The sequence below is a fragment of the Sphaeramia orbicularis genome, chromosome 12 (genome assembly GCF_902148855.1).
Source record: "Sphaeramia orbicularis chromosome 12, fSphaOr1.1, whole genome shotgun sequence".
Classification (NCBI taxonomy): domain Eukaryota; kingdom Metazoa; phylum Chordata; class Actinopteri; order Kurtiformes; family Apogonidae; genus Sphaeramia; species Sphaeramia orbicularis.
The window spans coordinates 16,896,357-16,922,226 of NC_043968.1; the positions used below are offsets into that span (position 1 = coordinate 16,896,357).

Sequence of the window (25,870 nt, forward strand, 5' to 3'; positions counted from 1 at the left end):
CACACCCACACAGTCCATGCGCGCGCACAAACGCACGGAGACGCACACAGGCGAGGCAACGCATTAGAAAACTCCAAAGTCATCCAGTTTGCTCTAATCATTACAATTAGTCGTGAATTATCACCGGACTCTGACAGACGTTCCTTGTAACTCTCTTTTATTTCCACCCCGCGCTAATCAGCGGCTCTCATTACAAACGCTGATTAAACTGCAAATTACCCAGCAGCGGCCCCGTCCGCGCCTACCACTGCCTCGCTCAATATCAATTAAGTCTAGCAGCCCGTCTGTAGTCTCACAGCGCTTCCAAATGCTTGATAGTGCCACTTATTAGTTTGGAAAACTCGGAAAATACCAATAATCAACGGCCATGAAGCTGCAGGGAGAGAGCTCAGGGTTTTCCCAGCACTCAGATGCAATCACATGAGCTTTGCCTGATATAGAATTTCTCTGCTGCAGCTCCTGCGCAGGCCCGGCTGTAGGCATGCAGCCAGTGCGCACACACATCCATATACACAGGAACCTGCGCCATTCATTACCCACGAATGGTGCGGGAGAGAAATATATATTAGACCAGATAATATCTTTGGCGATGGAGTAATATGTGGAAGTTATTACGTGAATTAATGCATGGCAAATCTCAAATCTAACATCATTAGATAGTTCTGGTGACAGAGAAAATTAACAAATCTCTGCCCTCTTACATTAACCTGTTTAGTCTTGGTAATGTAAATTAATCACAACTTATTATAATTATTTGGCATCGGAAGGCATGTGCGGATCTATAAATCTAAGTTCTTTCCGAGCCCCAGAATCTATAGTGAAATATTAAATTTGTAAATCTTCACACATACAGGCGTATTTTGACGCATAACGCCGTTTTCATGTCCGTTCATTAAAAGGAGTCAAGAAGGCCGATTCATTTTATGTACAGCAGAACAACATCTCCTCGTAAGGTGGAAAGATATGCTTTTCTGAGATTCATCAATATGCTTTATTTACATTTCAGATCCTTTGTGATGCTGTATGAATCAGCTGGGTTTTTTTTTTCAATAGAATATAAGCTCATCTCTAAATCATTTCAGCTCTCACAAAAAATACGTTTCAAACACAGACCTGTGTGAAAACCACAAATGCATCATCATTTTAAATAAATATGAAGTGAAATCAGTTTGCATGTTAGATGTCATAGCCTATTTCCACCTTATAAATAAGTGACACTTTTCAGAAAGTGATGAAAAATATAAAGACAGTCATGTTAGCAGTAGCTTAATAATATTGGAAATTATGTGAAAAAATGAAATATTTGTTTGACATGTAATATGTTGATTTGTAATCCTTTATTTAACACAGAACAGGTTCTACTTTGCTTGCTTCAAGAAAAACTTTAATTGAATGAGCAGAGGTGTAAATTTCCTTTCATTCAACCTTGACTTGACAGCTGCTGCAGTTAAATTGTTATGATCAGATGTGGCGAGCAATTAATACCTTTTACGTAGCAAACTGTTTAGAATTAGTATTATATTTTTGCAGAGAAAGAGAAGTGCAGATCTCAGTCTTTTACACTAAATTTGATGCCATAATTTGCAGAAGTGTATTTGAGTAACATTAACTTTTAATGGTACTGTCAGGCGCAAAAGCAGATAGTGATGAAATATATATCTTGATACAAGCAGCCTTGAAGAATAGTATGAAATTGATTCTTTTTCATAGATAACACAAATCAATATCAGATGCACAAAGATTCAAATGATATTGAATGTGCTGTTGTCTTACTTACACAGCTTTAGAAGCCATGTCAATTGATATACTGTGTAAATAAAGAAATGGGTTGAACGCATTGTGAGGTTCATAAAACTTGAACATACACAGAGTATCAAATATTTCTTTGTATATACTGGTAGTTTGACATTTATTAAAACCAAATGTGAAAAGTCTATTTAAAGAAAAAATAGATAAATGCATGGCAGAAGATAGATCTATATTAACTTTAAAGACAGCATGTAGGTCTAGCGACATCCAACTGGCTGCTGGCTGACAAAAAGCTGTCTAAGATTCTCTTTCATTCTTTTTATTTTTATTGTGTTTGCTGTGTATATCATTATGTTTTCCATTTAAATAAAAATTAAAACAAAACAAAACAACTGGAGGTATGATCATGGACACCTTTAAATACTCAGTGAGGTATGTTAATATGTTATGCCTTAGAAAGAGAGAAAGGATCCAGTTCTGTCCTTTAGTGTCAAATCTGTTTCTGCTTTATTTAAGAGTTCCACATTGATGAAGTTTTCATGTAGCCTATAGGTGATGACTATCTGCACTTTTACTTCAGATTAAGCAACAACTGACCTATCATTTCCATTCCCCAGTGACCTGTAAAGGCATGTGAATCATCATTTTCAAATTAAGTGTAATATTAAAATATAAGAGTGATTTGTGGAATGTGGAGAAGTCATCAGGGCTTTTTCATGTTAATGCTTCTTTTATATTTATTTCTTCTTTTATTTCTTATGTGAATGAGGCTGAGTAATGTTGTTTTAAATAGGCCTATGTCAGTATTTTTCTGTTTTAGACATAATAAACTTGCATCCATCCAATATAAATGTGAGTAGAGAGCACACGGGTTAAATAAATCCTAGAAGTACCAGGACACAGTGGTGATTTTTCTGCTGGACTTGCCTGTCAGTCTCTCACCCAAACACCGGACAATAATCCACTCTCACGCATCGATTTCTCTGTGATCGACTCGCCATCACTGCCTTCCACTAGCACACCGCGCACACAGAACCACTGGACGTTACTACTAATATCTATCATCCACAGCCATGGCAGATCCAAGAATACGGCAAATCAAAATTAAAACGGGTATTGTAAAGAGGTAAGACTGTGTTTCATTCATCTGAGCAATAATTAGCCCGTTAAATAAGATAATATCGCTGACGAACATGAAGCTAAGGTGACAAGCTAACTAGCTTAGCCGCTCAGACCCGGCTGATCAGCATCGCGCTAACGCGGTATCAGAGAGTGTTTCACGCGGAGGTTTTACTTTAGTCCAGTGCTTCAGTCAGGCCTAGTAACTGCCGAAAACAGCTCAGCGGTGTAGCTTTACGTTGCATTTTTAATATCTACGAAGTAGTACGAAGCGCCTCTGATGTGATAATGTAAACTAACAGAAAATATAAGTAGCAGAGTTGCTGTTTGGTAGCTGACGTTTTTGTGGTAACTAACCATGATGTCTCATGTTAGCCTGTTAGCTCCACAGCTAATTCACTGGCTAGAACAAACAGTGTCAAACATCAAGTCACTGTTGAACAATATGCTCATCTCACTGCTGTTGAACTGTTACTAATGCTATTAAAACCACATAATATAGTTGAGGCGATAGATTATTTGTATTGTGTTGTAGCTTCAGGTGTAGACACTACATATATTTAAAAAGGAGCTACATAACTGTACAGATACAGTTTGCATTGTTAGCGTCTCAACATTTCCATAATAGTAGCAGCTTTGTTTTGCTTTTGAGCTTGTCAAGAAACACAGAAGAATACCCAGCATCACTTTAAAGTCACATTGTTTTTGGCTTAAGGTTTTAATTAAAAAAAAACAAACAAAAAAAAAAAACAGTCAAAGAAGCTTCATACATGCATAAATGGAACCTGATAATCTGACAATACCTAGATTTACTGAACAGTGTGTTAACTGCTCAAATGCTGGTAGTATGCTCATCTCTGTGTCCTCCTGCAGTAGTCCTCAGTTCCAGTGATGATTTTTAAAGCATATTGTATAAAATATGGAGACAAACAGAAAATTTTCAGCTGTCTCAAAGGTGCATCACAGAAACTCTGCTTTTATACATGGTACAGTTATGTAACACTCCAGGGTTCAACTGTCAGTAAATTATGACCTATTGGAAAGCTGCAAAGACGAGACACCACCAAATGTAAATATGGGTCATTCTGTTGAACAGTTGCTCATCTGTAGTTTGGACTGGTCATAGATCACACCCTGGTGTTATCTAACACTTGTCTGTTCTTTGAACCTCACCCCTGTCTTAGTGCAATATATATATATATAACATGTAGGCCAATGTGCATTACAGGATACCATGTAGCAGGGAATAATGAATTATCACAAGATTAAATCACAAATTATAAGATGTTGAGTTTACTTTTGGAGTACTGGACAGTGATTAGATATATAATCAATAATCATGCTGCATGTTTTTTTGTAGATGACACTTTGTACTTGTATATGAGTGGCGATCAGGAGAATAAATGATTAAACTTAATAACAATGAAATGAAAAAGTTTGTTCAAAAATTAACATCAACACTGAACCATCATACTGATGGTTAAAATAAATACAATCACTACTAAACTGAAAATTGATAAAACTGACAAATAATTATTCTCTAATTGTTATCGTGTTTTTTACTCATAACAGACTATGTCATTGACATTACCTGCTCATGTCAAGAAGTCCAAACCAAGACGGAAAGTAACATACTTTATTTAGTTATTACCAGTGACTGTCTAGTAAAATCAGCCAGGCACGTTGATTTTACTGGCTGTTACATATAGAAATGAAACATCTGTACCCACAGTTTACAATTTTCAGAACGTTCATATAGCCTGTAACAAACCGTACAGCTAAAAGAGACATTTCCTGTATTAAGAAGAATAAACATATGATTTTTGTGCTCCATAAACATAGTCTATAATGTGAAAACATTGCCAAGACTATGGATTATCTAGAAATGTTTGTCATTGCCAAAGAGGGAAGATGGTCTTTTATGCTGCAAGACTAATAAATAGATAACCCAAATCAATATCCAAGAAAATCCAGCATATGGGAAACACAGCTCACACATTACATTTTGACAAATCTGAGAGACCAGTATTAGACCAAATATAGACCTTTTGATTTATAAATAGAATAAATAGAAGTTCCCTCTAAATTTGTACAGTGGCCACATTTGTGATACCAAAATAGAAAATACAGTAGGTATTATGAGCTGTGGTGAGATAATGGGCTCAGCATAGTACTCAGTGTGACAGTCTGAGTGTATCTCTCGTCGATCAGGCACTCCCTTAATTCCCTCTGTCAATGGTGTTAGTGTAATGCAGTATCGATTGTGTTTTGATGAGGGTCAGATTACTAACAGGCTCCCTGAGGTGGTAATGATGGTGGCTGGATTTCCCATAGAGGATAATGTCACAGTGTGTCGAGTGTAGGAAAAACAGCAGCGTTTAAGTGCAGTAGTGTACTTTATCATCCAGGATTTAACCTTACCACTGGACTTGATATTTGCAAAGTTGGTATTTGGACATAAGACGTGAGATATTACATCATAGCCCCTCCAGGTCAAAAATATTACCACAACTTGGACCCTTAATCATGCAGTTGAAGTTAAATGTACAGACTGTCATTGCTTGCCGCCTCTTCATACTCCTGCGTCCCCCTCCTTGTCTCCTTCTCGCCTTGCTCACTCCCTCCTCCCTCACTATATTGGGGTTTAGAGGAAACCTGCCTGCTCTTTTAGCCGGGTCTATTTCCAGTGGCTTTCGCACATTCCAGTCAGTGCCTTTCTGCCCTAGCGAGGCGGATGCCCTTAATAAAATGACAACAGTAATTTGCCTTTGTCATTCCGGTCCCAGCACAGACTACATCGTGGCTCAAAAATACAGTGCTAGAGGAGGCGGCCGAATGTGTGTGTCGGCTGGTTCTAATTCCCTTTTTTTCTATTTTCCAGAGAGCTGCCTTTTCCATTAAGCCTGAGGTGGCAGGTCTATTTAAAACCAGCCGCGACCCCACCCCTTATTCACACAGCGCTCCAAGTCTGAGAGAAATAAGAAATTAACATCAGGACTGGAAGGGGAGGAATGGACATTTTGTTATTAGACTGTCCTTCAGTTTTATTCAAATTATTCCAGCCTTCCTTTCTCCATCTTTCTCCCTCTTTGCCACTGTTTTGTTTTTGTTTTTTTTTTTTACTCTAAACAGGTGACATCACTCATTCTGCATCAAGCACAAGAGTGAAAAGCAGGAGCTGCTTTTGCATATGGTCCCTGTTTAAATAGCTTCTTGATGGAACTGAATTAGAACGAGTGGTAATTGATGTAAAATATGACAGAGTGCTGTTGGCTTCCATGGCTAAGCAAGGAGCGGTGCAACATGAAGGGAAGGGTCTACAGTAATGTGACTGATTAATGAAGGATCACTCACTTATGCACACGCAGCTGATTTTATGAAAAATGAAATTTGTGTTGTCATTCCGACAAGCGGGCACAGCCGGAAAAAGACTATTAGTTGGGTATCATTATCAGTAGCGATATTTTCAAACTCCATTATGCCAATCAGGGTCAGAATCTGTTTAATAGATTTAGTTCCATTTGGCCCGTAATTGATAAATAATCAAAATTTATCAATGTACTCAAGCCCATTTTCACTAACAATCAAGGAAAAGAGGCCCATTTACCACCTGACTTGGTCCAAATTAGGGACTAAATTGATGATCAATTAATCTCTAAAAAGGACTGGTAGTGTGTGGGTGTGTATGTGTGTTGTGATTTAAAGCTAGTGAGAGTGGATAAAGGAGTCGGATACGTATGCGTGGTAAGATGTGGGTTGGAAGGCGTGTTGCAGTTTGTTTTTAATATGATGAGTAGCATGATGCTTATCTATGTCTATATTTTTATTAGAGTTGCACAGTTAAGCAGATTGTATTTATAATGTTATCCTGTGCAATGGCATCATTTCAAGACAATGTCATTTAAAGGTCCAATGTGTGTTCAGTGTGTGACACTGAGCATATACTACTGTTTTGTAAAACATGTTACATGAGATGTGGAAGTTGCTCGATTTTCCTCTTTTTTTGTTTTTTGAAGGATCCAAATTAATCTGGTCATTTTCCTTAGTAAATGAACATATGAACTTAGTGAAACTGATTATTTTGTATCTAAATCTTTTTGTAATTTTGACGACTTTTCATCAGTATTAAAAATCTTGATATTTTATAGTTAGTGTTTGCCAGTTTTACATACAGTATTTGGCTGTATGTGGAAATACTGTGCTGTTTCCATTTGTCTGCTCAGTTTCCAGAACTCTTAAGTAAATAATTTAGATTTCCTCTGACATTTTTGTAAACATCTTTTCTCTGTGTCTTTTCAAGCAACTAAACCTCTTTTAAAAACAATTTTGACATAAGCATAATCCATTGTTATGTGACTCTAGTCCATTTTTCATGCTGACAATACATATATTTCCCCTATACTATACACTTGTTATCAGCACAGTGTATCCACAAAATAACAGTCACTTCATTGATGCATCTTTACATATGTTGAGTCATATTGTCTGGTAGTGGTTACACATAAATAGTATAAAAGTAGATTTCTGTCGTATTCTGCCAGGCTAAATAGTTGTTCTGCATTTGTTTGCAAAGCAGCCATCCTTAACTACAGTTAAAGAATGACCCAGTTTGTGTTGATGGAACAGGTTTTTGCACAGACTTGTATTTCTAAATCATTGTGCAGAGTGGCACATCAAGCATCAAACAGCTGCTGTATTTCAGTATTTTCACATTACTCAAAGTTAGTTTAAAAATAAACTACCCTTTCGTGCCACATTATTATTGTTCTGATGCTGGAATCCATCACTGTTGGGTATTCAGACTTATTTTTAAACATTTTATAATAAATGAATGTAAGATCATACGGTTTCATATCAAAGCATGCTTGAGTGTAGTTTTCTTCTTTCTACACCAGTACTGTGTGTTGCCCTTCAGCAGTGAGAAGGAATGATGTGTTGGCTGGTTGTTATTGAGGTGTGTATCTTACCATCCTGTGGGAGATGATCTCACTGTGTCCCCTCAGTCAGAGGAACGTTGGATAGAATGAAGATAGATGGCCTTGTCTGAAAAAGGTGACCATCAGAGACCGCCTTTTCATGGTTCAGCCTATATTATCTGTCCAGGAGGCTGTGCATTTATGTTTCATGTTTGATGGAACAACACAGTGTCAGTGCTTTCAACTAACAACTGACTACTTCCTCTGTCCCTGTTCTTACTGTCCACAGGCTGGCAAAAGAGGAGATCGCATACGTAAACGAGGCAAAGCAGCAGGAGCAGAAGATTGAGCGAATGAAAGCAGAGGCAGGAGATGAATACGTTATCAAGAAACAGGTAGGTTACTGGTAATTACAGTTTTACGTTTAGTTTTGAAGACATTTGTGTTATACTGTAAGCACCATTTATATCCATATGGACTGTTGTCACTCTGAGTCTTATAACTGATGACTGCTTTGCTTTATTAGAGTAATGAAGAAAATTCTGTCTTGGTTGATAGTTTGAGTAAACCTTCATTCATATAATGAGATCATTCAACAGTGATAATGAAGAATTATGTTTTGAGAGCAGTTTTATAATATGCTAGATGCACATATAATCATATATTACTTCAGAGGAGTTTGTTATTTACTGACACATGCTGGTATGAATAGATCACTGGTCCATATCCTCCACTCTGATGCCTCACTCTGCCCATAACCTCTATCATGTCTTTACATCTATGTGCAATGAAAACAACAACGTATTGGAAATAATAACTTACAGCATAGTCGATATTTGACAGATGTTGACAGATTGTGGATTTTTACAGGCCGGTGTGAGCATGAAAAAGCCACTAGCAAGATTAATTGTCCAATACTCTTCTATTGTGAGAAGTTGAAGTCGAATGTTGAATGTCAAAGTCAAAGTAATATATCAGTAAATTTGGAACTCAACATCTAGGAAATTGGAGGTGCACCTTTTACTTTTTGAGCCATTATTTTCCCCCCAAAATCAATAATTCCAGTCGAGGAAGTTAATGTTAAGAATTGGCTGCTATCAGATATTTTGCAAAACATTCTATTGCCGCTGATTAATTGGCCAAACTAATGAATCGGCCTCCATTTTAATGTTGGCTGTATCAGACAGGGAGGGGCTTCAAAATTAGGCACAAGAGGTGATTATGTTTTCTGGTAACATTAAAATTCAGTGTGTGTTTTTGTTGTGTTTGTTCATTCATAGAGCAGCAGCTCCGGCTGAGCAGGAGGCTTGGCTGGTGTTAAATGGGGAGATCGCTAGGCCAGATGGATTATGGTTGGAGATGAGAGGTCTGAGGCAGGATGGATTAGAGGTTTTTATTTTAATGGAATCAATACGCTGTAAGTGTCATCCTTATCCAGTGTTGATGGGATCATTCCACCGCAAAGGGAGGGCACTGTGACTTTTCTTTGTTTCAGCACTCCTCTGCTTAGTCTGCCTCACCTTGTCACATCTCGATGGCAACCAGCATGACTAGTTGTTTGCTGCCTTTCAGCATGTCAGTTAGTCCGCCTGCCTCTATGAGTATGAGTTCATCTCTGTGCCTGTCAGTGTGTACGGCCGTGTAATGTACATGTGTGTGACCGCGTCCATGTTTAGACTTTCCAGCTCGACAGAGGGCTAGGTGAGGAAGCATCTGTCATGAGTGAGTGTGTCTGACAGTGTTAGCCAACTCCTCTCTGCTCTTTAGGGTGCCAGCTGGGGGAATTCCACATTAGCCGTGGCTGTGAAAGTTACCCAGGCTGTAACACAGTTTCAGTTCCAGTTCCAGGCGTAGTAATACCTCTTTACGCCTGATCACTGTGCCCTCGGCTCAGGGTTTCTTCATTCATCCAGGTGTGCAGTCAGATCGAGGTGGTCCCCTGCTGCCCAGCTCCCTGCCCGATCGATAACTCAATAACATTTTTCATACCTCGGCTTGTTGGGAGATGTTAACCACAGCAGAGTGTATGTGGGACACTAAGGAACAAGACGACATCGAAATGCACTGAGTGAATGTGCCTGCATCCAGCTGTTTAACTTAATTTGCCAAACTTGTAAAATAAATGTTCAAACTTGTGTTGATTTTTGGCAATCAATAGGTAATGGAAAATGTTGTGGAGCACTGGCAGGGGGCATCCAGTTTTTAAAAACATGTTGATGGGGCTGATTTGTTCTCTGTGTGGTTGCAGCTGGAAGTGTTGCAGGAGTCCAAAATGATGATCCCAGACTGCCGCCGCCGGCTGGCCACTGCACATGCAGATCTGCTTCAGTTATTAGTAAGTAACGTGTAGTTGTCACAGAATCAAATCATTCTTTTTTGGTGCTAACTGATTTGTTAGCCCTCCTAAAGTTTGTTGGATATTAGCAAAATCACAAACATTTACGTTTTAACACTATGTAACAGTGTTGTTATAGGTGACCGAGCTGTCATATTCTCCAAATGGAATCCAAAAGTGACCATTCCCACTAGAATTATGAGCCATATCATTACAGCATCTGTCAAAAGAATGTGTATTATTCAAATATTAGACACTGTGAACACATAAAATTGGGGGAAATCTCTGTATGAAAACAGGCTGCATCATACCATTTCAAACTGTGTGTATGTTGTTCTTACTCTTGCGCAGATCTGAGCCTTCACATGGCATTTAACTCGCTCTATCATTTGGGCTTTTGACAGATGGTCTACAGGCGTTTATTTCAGCTTTTATCTGTAGAAATGCACTGTTATGAAGTTCTGTGATAATACCACTGTTAAATATAAAGTCCTTTAAAGTCTCGATAACACCATCTTTGAATGAGCACTACTTTAATCAAACTTATGAAATAACCTTTAATTAGACATAACAAACATACGCCTGTTAAACTGCTTAAATGTTGTCATTTGCTGATTGTTGATGTCGGTAAACAAGGCTGATATGGATACATCTGTGCAGTCATACTTTTACATTTCTGCAAAAACTATTCATGATCAGTTTTAGTGGTGGATGGATTATAAACACTGTCTACTGTGAGATGATTAATTCCTAGGCAGGACAACGGTATCTAAACAATTTTCGGTTAATTCAAGTAACTGGGGCAGTCTTAGCAAAAATTATGTATGTTGTTTTGGGTTTTTTTTTTGATCAAGGTCTTTTTTTATTTCCAATTTTCAAATGTACAACAAGAAACATAAAACTTGAATATGAAACTGTTGTATCCAGTTCCTATCCAATTGGCCTCCCACCCACTTAAAGTACAGGACCTTCGTTAAATTTATATACAGCCAAACATAATATACTTGCATACAAAAATATATAACCCCCCTTCAAACACATGTACAGACACATACATACACTATATATGCTGTTTTGTGCTTTCTATGAATTGAACGTTGTGATCTGTCACATGATTTTATTTATTTATTTTAACCCCCTGTGTTCAGCCCTGGAGTGTTTTTGTCCCTTCAGGACATAAGCAGCTAAAGTGAGAAGCAAACATAAGCATGCATGTCTCAGGGTCATCTCAATTAAAGGCGAGCAGCAGAGAGGCAGCTGCTGGTGTGAGTCACATGAGAGCTGAATGGTCGGCAGAGGGAGGTATCCTGGAATTAGCTCCATGTCCCCTTCCCTATAACTCACCCTGCTTCTGTCTTTCTTTAGACAGCCACACTCATCGCAGTTCATTAGCAGCGCTGTCACTGCGGTGACCACCACAAGAACTCAAGCACACACGATTAGCAAAGGACATGGACGTCACACATTCATGTTCTCCTGCATTTTAACTCTTTGCTGCTAAGTGACTTCATATGACTCAAGCTAGAAACAAAATCAAACTGCGTGTGTTTGTCTTTTTCAGGAAACAGAAGAGGAATTGGCAGAAACAGAGGAGTACAAAGAGGCTAGAAACATATTGGATTCAGTGAAGCTTGACGGATGATTTCTGATCTGTTTTCTGTCCTCACTGTGAGATCCACTGCTTAAATGTCCATTCCTTTCGTCAGCTCTCGTTTTGGAACCCACGGAGGCAAACTGAATCATTCTAAGTCTCTGTTCTTGATGTAATTCTTTCTACTGTTTACACTTAATGCGCCACCACATTGTAGCACGCTTGTCTTCTGTGTGTGTGTGTGTGTGCGCACAATCCCACAAGACTAGGATAAAACATTCTGTTGATTACAGCATGACGAGTAGAGGGTTTTTCTTACATTTTCATTTGTTATACTCTGGACTTGATTAAATTCACACTGGTGTTTTCTTTTTCTGTTGTCTTAATAAGCATCAGTTTTAATTGTGCCATCGGGCCACTGTTGGATTGATTTGCTTTTGGGCGTTGAAGGAAAATCTGCAGATGATATTGTCCTAATCCAAGTGCATCATTCCCTTTACCTGAGTTGTACACTCCTGTAAGACTGTTATTGGCTCTAACATTAGAACACGTGTCCCATCTGATGGATTTAACTGCAGTGTATTCACCTGCTGGTTTTCCTGTCCCAACAGCAGTGAAATGGATTGTGTCTTGATACCTACAATAAAGACAAGAGCACTTTGGGCAACCCTATCAGTCAAATGACAAATGTTGGTTATGGCCATGAATGACAAAATAGAGCTGTCTGACGTCCCTGCAGCGCTTCCATCTATTATCCAAATGGGCTAAAATAACGACACCTTGTATTAAGGCTGAGGGAGTCCTTCCTAAATAGTCATACTAATAAATGAACTCAATTGCCAGACAAATTAAGGTTACATTTGACTTGATCCTTATTTTACACATTTCGATAATTATCGGGATCACCCCAAAGTCTCATTACCGCCCTAATGAGGCGCTGCTACTCCGTGACATCTACCCCGCTCCATCTCGTTAAGGAAATCGCTCTTCAATGCTGATTATTTTATTTGGAGGTATAATTATATTTCTTTCGGATAAATCACGGCCTAATCGAGTCCATACAGAGGGCAGCGGCGCTAATTGAGGCATGAGATGCATCGGCGGGGCGCTACACCTGTGGTTTATGTGTCCAGAGGAGCCACGCAGGCTGCGCACTGACACAACACTACCCACGCATGGAGCCACTACAAGCACTGCGAACACACTGAGCTCTGCACGGTACTTGATACACCTATGCTTTTCTGCAGAGATTCCTTATTTGCTGAGAATTAATCAGGGCTTGTTTTCAAGGCTAAACCATGATCTAATACTAAGATGTCTGTTCAGTTCTTGGCCATTTTCAGTTTAATTCTCGTTAAATGTCAAAAATGGATTCTGTCACATTTTCAATCAATTCAGGTTACTACAGTAGAAAAAAAAAAGAACTGAGTTTTACCCACAAAAATAAGGTACAACATATTTTTTAAAAAAAAGCAATCTGGAAAGATATTGGTAAAAAAAATAATGGCATTTAAAGCGTCATGGTTGAAGTAACATGGCTCCAGAATAAAAGTAGTGAAATTGTTGCTAAGTTTGAGTCACTAATAGCAAAAATTGAAGTAAAAAAAAAATGCAGGTTGATTGCAGTTTCCAAGATACAGCTTTGTGAAAATGTGAAATTCTGAAAATTAATGAGATGAGTTTTAATGAAAAGGAGTTTTTGTCTCATTAAAATATATTCACTTTACAGGTTCTTTCAAGGGGTAGATTTGTATATCTATTGTATTAATGTACACAAACCAATATATTTGTGTAATAAGATTTTACTTTATACATTGAAAACAAATAACCAGCACCTTTGTCATTTGTTTTCCCAATTCATCTATTAAAGTGTGTAAGATTTCGCACATTTAAACTTCGAGGAAGATATTTTCTGAAATGATACAGACTAGTTGGCCTGTAATATGGGAGTGAGGTAAGGTTGCTTTTTTTTTTTTTTTTTTTTAACCAAACCAGCCTTTAACCTGCATTAATCTAAGAGCAAAAATCTGATCGAATACTCCACACTTTAATGAATCTGGCCCATTTATGACATGTGTTTATAATAACTGCAATTATTTAAGAAAACGGAAAATGTCACAAACTGTTAAATTAGTGTGGTTGTAGAGCCACAAACACATTAAACATGTGCCAAACCGCAGAGGTCACTCTTCCACTCAGTTCAGTCAGGTTGCCAATAGCGCATGATCTTCTGCCGCAAAACTTTGCCCTCCAGTCCAACTTGCGCCGCTGGATCCAGAATGGACTGTGACTGCGGAATCAGCGGCAGCTCCTCTCGTCTTCAACACATAAATGTATTCCTTCTAATCCCCCAGACTGTCACCAAATGAGCTGCATGAAACAAGAATCTCATTTGTTAAACCGGGGGCTTGTGTAGATGGAAGATCGATTGTTTTTCTCTTCAGAAATCTCTAATTGAGTGAATACAAACCGAAAAGGCAGATCACAGAGAGAGGAAGGCGACGAAGGAAAATAATAAAAAAAAACCCAAAACCCACCATGTTCGGCTGTACATCAGAGCTCAGTACTACTAAAGGTATCATGTGCCACCTGCCTACTGTAAGCACGAGGTCACAGGCTCGAGCCCCGAAGGCACCGGCACGTGCACCATCAATAATAACACACATGGATGTGCTCTCACTTTAATCTGAACTCTCTTCTGGACCTTCAATGAAGCTTCAACATACACTGTTACATTTGTGTGTGTGTGTGTGTGTGGGTTTTTTTCAGCAGTTTTATTAAAAGTGACTCCTCATCTCCACAACGCGTGAAAATGTCTACTTTCCACTCAGATGCACCGCATTAACTTGCAGGCTGCGAATTTGTTTGTTTATTTTTATTTATATCGTGGGTAAGATTGATGTGAGCGTGTTAGTGGGATCTTCTCGGGAGGAGACACAACTGTACTTCCGTCCTTATTTACCCTAATTACACAGGCTACATATCCTCAGCAACTCAGCAAAACCAAAACCACATTCATTAGGCCTGTACAGTACACTCATGCGCACTAATGTTATGAGACTAAAAGTGGAAATATTGTCACAACATTCGTTACCAAAAAAAAAAAGAGTAATAATAATATCGAAAAATTATATATATATATATATATATATATATATATATATATATATAGTTGACTTTCTCACTGAAAGCAATCACAAATAGGCTTATACAATTTATTATTTAAAAAATGCATCCTTATACATATACATATATATATATATATATATATATATATATATATATATATATATATATATATATATATATATAATACACACACAGCTATTGATCCCCCTCTGCCTTTAAATGTCCAAAAATGTTCCAGTAGTTAATATTAGTGGTTGATATTTTAAGGCCTTTGCGCCACAGCTCATGCGTCCTGACATCTCATGATCTCCTCTCTCGTTGTTTGGGTTAAATATGACCTGCTGCTACGAGGGGAGTCATTCACTTTTGTTTGTACAGCTATAAAAGCAGTGAGCTATTGAAAAGTCGTAAAATGAAGCGCGCAATCCATCATCCCGCAATGGGGACCCAAACAATGTGATGATTTTAAATTATCCTTATGCTTTCAGCGCGACAGGAAAAGCACAAAAAGCTGACGATGCGAAAATACTATGGCAATATATAGGCTACACATAGTTTTTTTATTATTAACATCCTAAGTATTTCCGATTGTAATAGACTATAGTACAAACGCACAAAGTCGGTGTTTATACATTGTGTTGCCAGTATAAACAAACCCTCAGATTACCACCTACTTTATCCTCATAAAAACACAGGTTTGGATTAATAAATCTCCATCCCAGTCTCCAACCACTTAAACCTCGAGTCCGGCTTTGTAAAAAAAAAAAAAAAAAAAAAAGACCCGCAAAGCCTCGACACAGAGAGGAAAAGAAATGATCTCCAAGTGCGTATCCTTTTCTCCTCATTCTTTTGAAGGCGAAGCTTTAGCGCACAGTCAAACCTCCACCAGATCCCGGTGCGTCCGGGGGAGAAAAAAAAGACACTCCGCAACACAGAGACTGGTGCTCCATCCATCCCTCCCGGTCTGTCATACCACCAGATTGCAGACAAATAAAAGATGAGCGGAGGCAATTGAAGCCTTGGATGGATGAAGAAAAGAACCCAAACGAGCCCGGGTTTCACGCTCGGACGCCTCCTTTGTGCCACTTTTCAGCACATAATAAATAAACCTGCTTTCTCTAAACGTCCCGACATCTGTCTAAAGCATGTCTGATTTTTTTTCCTCCTCCTTTTCGTCTTTATATATTTAGCAGACTGGAGTGTGTAGCCAAATAAATAAATAAATAAATAAATAAATAAATAAATAAATAAAAGCTGTGGTGATAATTGAGCGTAATGGTGGTTTATTTATTGAGCCTCCTTTGCAGTTGATTTTGAACAACTTTTTTTTCCTTCTTGTCTGACCCAAAATAAATCTTGGACAGATGAAGAAACTGGCCTCGTGTTTGTTTTCTGATCATGTGTCACATTATCAACAGCCTTTCAGGAATATTAACGGTGTCCCTTTATCAAAGCAGTTCATGTTAAACTCTCCCTCCACTTTCCGCCGAATTATGCATTTAATTTGCTCACACATCATTTACAACAGGCCCCTCCCTTCTTGACAGTTGGGCCTAAATACTCGTAAATTACCACTAATTTATACTGATTTTACTCTGATATTTGCAATAAAGGCGTATAGATCTGCCACTAATTACATAAAAGCCTAATGGCCTTGAACATTAGCCTGGTTAGAATTATATAAAGTTTGTTGTTTGGGTGACTGGGAAATCAAGGATATTAGAGGAGGTTCTCTTGGTATATAAAGACACATTTATAGTCCTAAAGGGGTCCACGAGACTCAAAGTTCAATAAAAACAACAAAAGCCAACAATAATGAATGCAGCCTCATATTCTGCTGTATTCAGTGTTTTGCTGCTTGTGAGTGAGTGTTCATAGGAATAACCCCAGTCCTTGTTCAAGGCTGATGGACCTCACTATAAAAACGAGTGCAGAACAGCATGCGCAATTAAACAAATATTGTGGTGATCCAACATTTCTTGAACGGGTCGAAGCTTTCACACAGATATTAAATCAGGTTATTTTATTGGGTGTAATTTGGAAGAGAAATCAAAGCCAATTACAGGAATGAGGAGGAATGAACTTGTGGATGTGGGAGGATAGGATGGAGGGGTGAAGTGGAGGGGAGGGGGGGGTGGTGGTGGTGGGGGGGTGACTGAGGTCTCGGGCTAAAGCTGACATACCTCAGGCTTCAACTCTGATTGGTCCTCGTTTGGAGAAGCTCATGGGTTCATTCCGTTGTTAAGCGCCTCCCCATTTCTCTAAACTACATTATAATGCAACGAACCTCCCTTTTAACCACAAACCGAATTTGCTTTCATTTAGGCTATATATATTTCTTAAATAGGTTAAAGTCATAGAGATTTTTTTGGAATAGCATTTCGCCCTGGAGCGGTGCGCAATGCTATCTCACGCCGACCTCCTGGATGCTCGCCTCGGTGAGTTATCATCACCAAACTCCGGTCTTCAACTCTACTGTAAGCTGGAGGCACTTCTAATCTTAATTCAAGTTCAGAAAATTGTCAATTTGCTTCTTATATTATCTTAATTTGACTGAAGTGAACTAAACTCGCTTAATTCATTGGAAAAGTAATTATTATTATTATATTACTGCATAATTTGATTTAACAATTTTCTAAGATATCAGAGTGATCGAATTGAATTAAGAGTATTTAAGGAGCAGATTGTAATGTGCATGCTGTAGTTTTCTCTGTCAAAGAGATGCTGTTTGTGCTTTCTTAAATATTTGTATTTGGATCGTTTAATGCATGGACTAAATGCACTGGATTAAATGCTTTTCTCTCATCCTTTCTGCTGCAGTAACATAATGCTTCGATCACTAACAGTTTCCTTCTTTTGCTTGTAAAGTATATTGCTTGGGTGCAGCCTAAATCTTGCACCATGTGTCTAACCTGCTTCCTTTTTCCTCCCCGAGCAGACAGTATTTACAGTCCAGCTCTCATCAGGCGTGCTTTTCTGTGCAGGGATGAAGGATGCTGCGGCGGAGCTCCTGGGCCACAGGGAGGCTTTAAAGTGTCGGCTAGGTGGAGGGGGACCTGACCCGGGACACTCCGGGGAGCTCGGCCCGGGTCCGGACGGTGTGGAAGGAGCCACGATGCTCCCGGGTGATGATATCAGCAGCGGCGGAGGATCCAACCCGGTGCAGGTCAACAGCAAAGAGCAGGACAAGCAGCAGCAGCAACAGCAGCAGAACAACAACAGCAACCCCAACCAGTCTGGGGGGCAGCAGACCCAGAAACAGAAGAGGCACCGGACCCGCTTCACGCCGGCGCAGCTCAACGAACTGGAGAGGAGCTTCGCCAAAACGCACTACCCAGACATCTTCATGCGGGAGGAGCTGGCTCTGAGGATCGGACTGACAGAGTCCAGAGTGCAGGTAGGACGTCTGGGACTCACATGGATGATGATATCTGTGTCAAAAACCAAGAGCAGACATTCAACTCCTTACACTCTGCAGGAAAATATCACCGTCATGCTTTATTCGGTGTGTCATATTCGTGCGTGTTTGCAGGGAAAAAAAAAACAGAAAAAACACTTTTTATTCACGAGAATAATTTTTGGCTATGAATATAACAAAATATAAAATCATATTATTATATTACTACATTTATAGTAAATAGATAAATAGCTAAAATCCCTTTGGAAATAAAACTATAATTAAAGACAGTGTAGAAAATGCACAAATACACTGATAATAAATTAAAAATTACTGTTAGTGAAATGAAGCGAAATATTCCAGTATCTTTGCATCTATTATTTTAACTGATCAGTTTGTCAATTATTTTGCATACTTAAAAACTTTTCTTATCCTAAAATAGAAATCACCCTTAAAATCTTAAAAATAATACGATTTTTTTTCCCATTTGGCTTTTTTAATAGCAGACAAATAGATGTAGAGACTATTGATGTTGTATTTTTAATTCGCTCAGCAGAGGTAAACTGTAAAGTTATTATAACACACACACACATTTGTGTTCAACCAAAGCTCGATCAGCTGTTGTTACACCGACACTGGTCATTTAAATAGAAAAATCCAACCATTAAAAATATATTATATGTCCGAGTTGAGTTATGTGGAAAAAACTGTAATATATTGGAATAATAGTGCACATGTATCATAAAAACATGTTGTCAGTTGAGAGATATTTAACAAGGTTTTAGTAAAATGACTAAATTTTAACAGGCGTAAACCGTGCGTAAAACCAAATCCACTAAAACTCATCCATAACAGTTTAAACATATTTTCTAATTTTGATATTTTTTTTTAGTTATTTTTATTATTACTCTTTATTAATAGCTGTAGATAAAATACTGATAATAACACAGTTGTGGTATTTGCTGAGCAGATCTTACACCAATGCTGCCTGGTCCAGAATTGGCACACATTTTAATAATGCCCCTCCAGGGGAAGCACATAATGATGGTCTGTGATAGACCTGGCTCCGCTGATGAATTATCAGCCTTTTTGACGGTCAGTGTGTCTCCATGTTTTTCTTTGCAGCCCCTATATAACAGGGCTACCTTCCTCACTGTTTTCCTCTTCCATTCAGTTGAGGATGTCAGCGAAAATACAGAGGATGTCACTCCTAGAAGACATCAACCACATTGAGAATCAACTGCCTTATTAACTGGCAATGGCAAAAAGCACTTGGCTCACTCACATGTGAAATAATACCCTTATAATCATTATTATTCCACGGGTCAATCCAGTTTCTATAGAGTATTTACATAAAATAAGAATTAGTGAAATGATGCTCAGCGGCTATTATGATAGGGTTGAGGGAAGGAGCAGGTCCGGATCTTTTATAGCAGCTTTTACCGATGGGCCTGTCAGCGCCGTCTGCGTCTTAATGCCGGACCCGCTGAGGGTGCACTCTGTCTTTTTAAACGGAATGAGGAATTGCGTTTTCTTTCCTTGGAAGTGTAATGCATTTCAGGCCGGATTTCACGGCTGGCTACACGGAGGAAGAGAGTGAGATTGTCCCGTTCTTATTACTGCGCCCCACTTTCTCAAGCAAATCTTCACATTAATCATAGACGGCTGCTGCTTACAACCAAACCCACAATCCTCAAGGACTCCGGAATAAAGTCTGTTTGCCTGCGAGCCTATTTGTCAAAGCAGTAACATTATCTTTATTATCTGGGTGCGTTTTCTCCGGCTCTTTCCAACGAAAAAAAAAAGAAAAAAAAAGTCATCAATAGTTTTATTATTACCACGTTCAAAAATATAGTATAATGCTGAAAAATAATTAAAGTTTCCAATAACAATAAATAATAATAATAATAATAATAATAATAATAATAATAATAATAATAGGAAATTACTAATATATGTAATGTCTGAGGTCTCTTTATTTTAAAAATAGCTGCGTTTATCATATATTAATAAATCTAAAGTGACATGTAAGTTTGTGCTGTATTATTTATGCAGATATCTAATATGATGTGATATGATCGGGTCCTCCTATGAATCGGTGATTTATAGCTGATTGTTCTTATTATCATCATGATAACCGATGTCATAACCTCCTCTTGCGCTTTACAGCTCTAATAACTGCTCTGTCCACGCACCAGCAACCTGAACACGACCTCTTTCTAACACGTCACGTGTCTGTCCACAGGTTTGGTTTCAGAACCGACGCGCCAAGTGGAAGAAGCGCAAGAAGACCACCAATGTGTTCCGGGCTCCGGGGACTCTCTTGCCGACCCACCACGGGTTGCCGCAGTTCCCGTCCGCAGCGGCAGCGGCTGCGGCCATGGGGGACAGCCTGTGCTCCTTCCACGCCAACGACACCCGCTGGGCCACGGCCGGGATGCCCGGTGTGTCGCAGCTGCAGCTACCGCCGGCTCTGGGCCGCCAACAGGCCATGGCGCAGTCTCTGTCTCAGTGCAGCCTGGGAGCCGGGCCGCCCCCCAACTCTATGGGTCTATCCAACATGTCGTCGAACGGCTCCGGGCTCCAGTCACACCTCTACCAGCCCACTTTCCCCGGGATGGTACCCGCATCCCTTTCGGGCCCGACCAATGTGACCGGCTCGCCTCAGCTGTGTAGTTCCCCGGACAGTGACGTCTGGAGAGGGACAAGCATCGCCTCTCTGCGCCGTAAAGCGCTGGAGCACACAGTATCCATGAGCTTCACCTAGTGACAAGGTGACACTCAGAGCTTTTCTTTCACTCACAGAGATTCTGCATTCAGTTTTAATGCACCCTGTCCGTCTAAACCGTGCGCCAGGAAGAATATTTACCCGGATACGTCAACTCTCAAGGCGCAGAAGTGTGCACCTGGCGTTTTCTCCCCAACACAACCAATCACAAACAAGAAGGACAACTGAAGCTATTTATCAGGCGTGGGCCTCTATGATGAATAGGGCTGGTTCTGTTTTATGCTATAATTTATTGTTTCGCATGTAGCCTATGAAAATTATTTATTTGTCTATTTAAATTAACTTATTCGTTTGTTCAGTATTTTATTTATTTGGCACATCCAGCCCTCGTCGTTATTGTTACAGGGCTTTCCGTGACATTTGCTTGGTGACCGATGGTTTTTTGAAGAACAATTCTGTGGATACTTTAAAAATGCAAAATTATAGGTAACATCTCTTTTCTACCTGCTGCACAGCATGCATCTCTAAGGGGCCACAGGCATGCACATGCACATGTGGAGGTGCAGAGAGGAGGCACCTGCTCTTAAAAGAAGAGAAAGGACAGACTGAAAAGGAAACAGAGGAATTGGACAGGAATCAGGACAACACAGAAAATGACTTGACTGCATGTGCTGTCCAAGGCAAAAAAAATAAATAAATGAAAAATAAAAAAATAGGGGATACTATAAATTACGACATGGAAAACTGACTTTAACTATAATCTGTTATATAGGATGTTTTGTGTAGCGGAAGCACTCTTGTTCCCATTTGGTCAGTTTGTGATAACTTATGTTCCAAATTATGTCTGTGCTTATGATCAGATATGACTTTCTTAAATGTTTTAATCATTTTGTTTTCATGGACATGTTTATATCAATTAAATGTAAATGATCAAATAAAAATCATTTTCAATTATGTCACATCATGAATCAACCTTCATTTTTTAAAAAAAAAAAAACAACAACAGAATCAACAGCACAAAGGTTTGATAAATGAATATTTGTGAAATGTATCCAAAAGTCAACATTAAATTATACAAGGCACCAGGCTTAAAAATGTACCTGTAAAATTTGACCTGTAATGATTTAAAAAAAAAAAAAAAAAAAAAATTCAGCATAGGTCAGATGAAGACTTTGCATTATTTAATATTAAGACACGGTGATTTTCATTAAAAGATTATTTAAAAATACTTAAAATTTGAAGCTTGTTTATAAAACAGAAGTAATTGTCTTGCAGTGTTTTACAAATGCAGTGACAATAGATAAAATTAAAAAAATCTTGAGCAACAAAATCATTTCTTCAGTGTTTTCTGACAAAAACTCAGGAAATTAGAAGAGTGAATGGTTGAAGACATGATATAGCTTTGGGCTTTGCCAAAGCAAAAAAAAAAAACAAACAAAAAAACCCAAAACAAAACAAAAAACCTCAAAAAATAAAAAGAAACAAAATCACAGACCTGCTCTACTCCATGGTGCACTCCACATGAATGTTCACACATTGTCGCTCAGTCCTTCTTTTTTGACACATTTAATAAGGAGCTATATAGTACTTTATGCGACTCTCACAATATTTACATATATAATCACACAACACTGCTCTAAATACACACTTTTGCACATTTTAGATTGTGCAGATCCTGTCAGCCACAAAGTGTTTAATTTTTGTTCTAAATCCAGTTTCCGTGTCATTGTTAAAGCTCACTGAATTATTTTTATAATCATTTTGCTTTATTTTCATGTTTCCGGTAATTTGTGTTTCTTGTATTTTCGTCTGTTAGTCATGAGGTGCAGAGGGGTGGAAGTTTCTTTCCATGTGTTACCTCCAAATAAGTACAGCTAATGTGTAATTATTCAGTGACTCAATTGCATCTTCTCTAAATAATCCAGTTCCTCCTGCTGTGGTGCCTTGGATACAGAGACAAATCTGTAGCTCTCAGAGACACACAACAGCATCTACACATTATTTACAGCTGAACAGCAGCAACACTGTCACTACACACTGGTTATGGTTTGTATGTTTGCAAATTACGGTGTAGAATCAAATCACAGCAAATCATAATCCCATTATAGAATATCTACTCTCACACATGTATGTAAAGAGACACTAACATACTGAAAAAGGAAGAAAAAAAAAGACAATTAAATGAATACTTGTTATACAATAATATTTGAAGTTGTGGTAAATTGTTTAGGAGCCGCTAACCTTCTGTATGTGTTGAAAAATGACAAACATATTTTAGATAATTAAATTGAACTGTCTGCACTGTCAGTTTGATCACACAGATCTGAACATATGTAGTTTGTGAAAACAGTCATGAGTCAAATGCATCTACCAAATGTTTCTTTAGTTTACAGTATTTCTTAGTAATTTCCTAGAATATGCACTTTGTTATTAGGAGTATCTGTACGCTTTGCAAATCCACAGGGGGGACACGAGGCTCAAAAACACAAATGCATAAATCATTCATCTGAAATAATTGAATTCAACTCAAACTGTTCTGATGTCTGCAGAAAATATTATATGTATGATCCTTACCGTTAATAGAGAGAAGCTGATATGTAATAGATTTCAGGACCTCTGGCCTTGTCTTTGTTGGTGCTAAATGTGTAGGCTGAGTGGTGGGTTTCCAGTATCCACTGGGGGCTCTCCTGCATCATAGAATCCAACAGAAGTTCAAGAAAAGATCATCTTCTTCTGTGCTTCAAAGTGCTGTATCAGTAAAAAAAAAAAAAAGTCAAGAGCGGACTGATAAGCTAACAGACAGAAATAAAGCAGTGTATTTGTAACAGCAATATGAAACACTGAAATGAGGGAGTAGGAGTTATGCACCAGCCATGTGCTCCTCAGTGACACTATCATGGTCCTAACATAAGTAAAGTCTCACACAATGATCCAACCAACACACTAAGAGCACGTATGTACAGTAGTGTGTGTAAAATGACATTAAACCCATGAAGACTGATGGGCCTAACAATGTGTGATTCTTACAGCTGTACATTATCACTTGATATAAATATCAGATGGATGTTTTTGTAACATGAAACAATCATTGCAGCTCAGTATTACTCATTACAGTGACTTGTTACTGTTAATGTTTAACATATACATCCACCCATATTGCAACGTGGTATCATGAATTGCGTACAGATAACATGCCATTTTTAATTGGCGTGTTATCTGTGCCCTTTAACAGCTTTCAGCGTGTATATTTACGCTGTGTAAAATAGCACGCTATCTTCTCAGGTGTTTTTTTTTTTTACTCTGGGCCATGTTAATAGTCTTAAATCTGCAAAATTCTTAACATGAAAAACAAAAAAATATATCTACGTCACTAATGAGCTCATGGCTGCGATGACGTCTAATTCAATTTTACTCCTTCAACTTCAGGGATAAAATTTTCTAAAACTCTCAGTTAAGATGAATGGACTTGAATGGGTTTGACATTTTGTTTCTGATATAATCTCTAAATGGACCTGATTAACCTAAAAAGACGCAATATGAAAAGGTGTATACAATATATGTCGATTTACAGTCATGTCTGTGTTTACAATCACAAAGCAGGTAACATCAGGGGGCGGGGAAGTACGGGGATAAAGATTTTTGCAGTCTAGCGACAGATGTGAAATAATATTACATAAATGTAATAATTTGTTTCACTATCACCCAGGTTAATTAGTTTGTGGAAATGGGTAACCTGTTTCTCATTGGGTAATTTGTCACACGCTGACGAGGTAGCCAATCAGTGACCCCGCTGTTGGTGGGATCATTTCTCCCAGAATGCTGCGCAGCGAGTGTGTCGCAGAAAATGTGAGAGCGAGCCAATGTTTACCTCCTATTTATTCCACACAAATAAATGAAATCAGTCAATAAACCATCCAAGGGTGAATATGGCTCTCTCTATCCCGGATTATGAATGAGAGCTCATTAATTTTCCTGTGTGTGAGTCTGTGCATGTGTGTGTGTTTGTGTGTAAGGAGAATTTGTGTGTGATTAAATGCATGTTTGGGTGTGCATGCATGTGTGCATATATGTGGCTGTTGTGTTCCTGTGCACATGCTTTGTATATAAGACAAAGAGATAGCACGACTATAATGTGCAAATATATATTCATAAATATGCAATATTTTTTAATTAGGTATCAAATAGATTGTTGCAAAGGTATATTAACTTCAATATTATAACAAACAAAATTGCAATTTAATAACAAATAACAGTCATCAGTTATGGTGGTAACCTAATCTGAACCACAGCTCTGTGTTGGAATAAAATTAAAATTATACCACCTCTATGCCTCAACCTTGGTAAGACATATTTTATAAAAGTGTCTGTCAGTCTCTACCCTTAAATAAATCAAGCTGAAATTGATCTCTGAAGTCAATTTGGGTCACATCCCTTTATTAGGATAAAAAAAAAAATCTAACTCTTTGGATTTGTGAGGTCAGCAGTGGTATGTTGGTGGTTTCACATCCACATCATGATTCCAAATTCATGAGAACTTTAATTTTTTTTGACAGGCAGAGTCTCGGAGAGTCTCGGCGATTGTTATTCCAGATGGCACCAAGAAAATTCCATTTGAAGGTTTTATTAATTTTCGTTAAAACAGAGAGGTTCACCGACGCTGTCTTTGCCTCTGTCTGACTGACATCTTGCTGCTCCCTCCATTTGTCATTGTTTGAAAAGGTCTTAATTGTATTACATGCAAATGAAGAGATTTGATTTTTGCCCATTATCTATTCATAAGAGAAAATGAACAGAACATTAGTGGGTCACCAAATGAGGGAGGGAGAGGTGGTGGGAGGAGGGGTTGGAGACAGACAGTGACAGAGGAAAAGAGAATGGGCAGCTTTACATCAGTGTGCTGTGATGT

The 25,870-nt window shown here is 38.5% G+C and overlaps 2 protein-coding genes across 2 annotated transcripts; both read left to right on the forward strand.

Moving 5' to 3' along the window:
* The first annotated feature begins 2,723 nt into the window (after positions 1–2,723).
* tbca (tubulin cofactor a) lies at positions 2,724–12,377 on the forward strand. The gene is made up of 4 exons (XM_030150107.1): positions 2,724–2,875; positions 8,074–8,179; positions 10,033–10,119; positions 11,681–12,377. The coding sequence occupies exons 1-4, from the start codon at positions 2,823–2,825 to the stop codon at positions 11,759–11,761; spliced, it is 327 nt and encodes a 108-aa protein (XP_030005967.1). The 5' UTR covers positions 2,724–2,822; the 3' UTR covers positions 11,762–12,377.
* Positions 12,378–17,012: 4,635 nt separating this feature from the next.
* On the forward strand, positions 17,013–21,917 carry otpa (orthopedia homeobox a). Its single transcript, XM_030150106.1, has 3 exons — positions 17,013–17,277; positions 17,824–18,236; positions 20,482–21,917. Exons 1-3 carry the CDS (start codon positions 17,241–17,243, stop codon positions 21,001–21,003), a joined length of 972 nt encoding a protein of 323 aa, XP_030005966.1. The 5' UTR covers positions 17,013–17,240; the 3' UTR covers positions 21,004–21,917.
* The last annotated feature ends 3,953 nt before the right edge of the window (positions 21,918–25,870 follow it).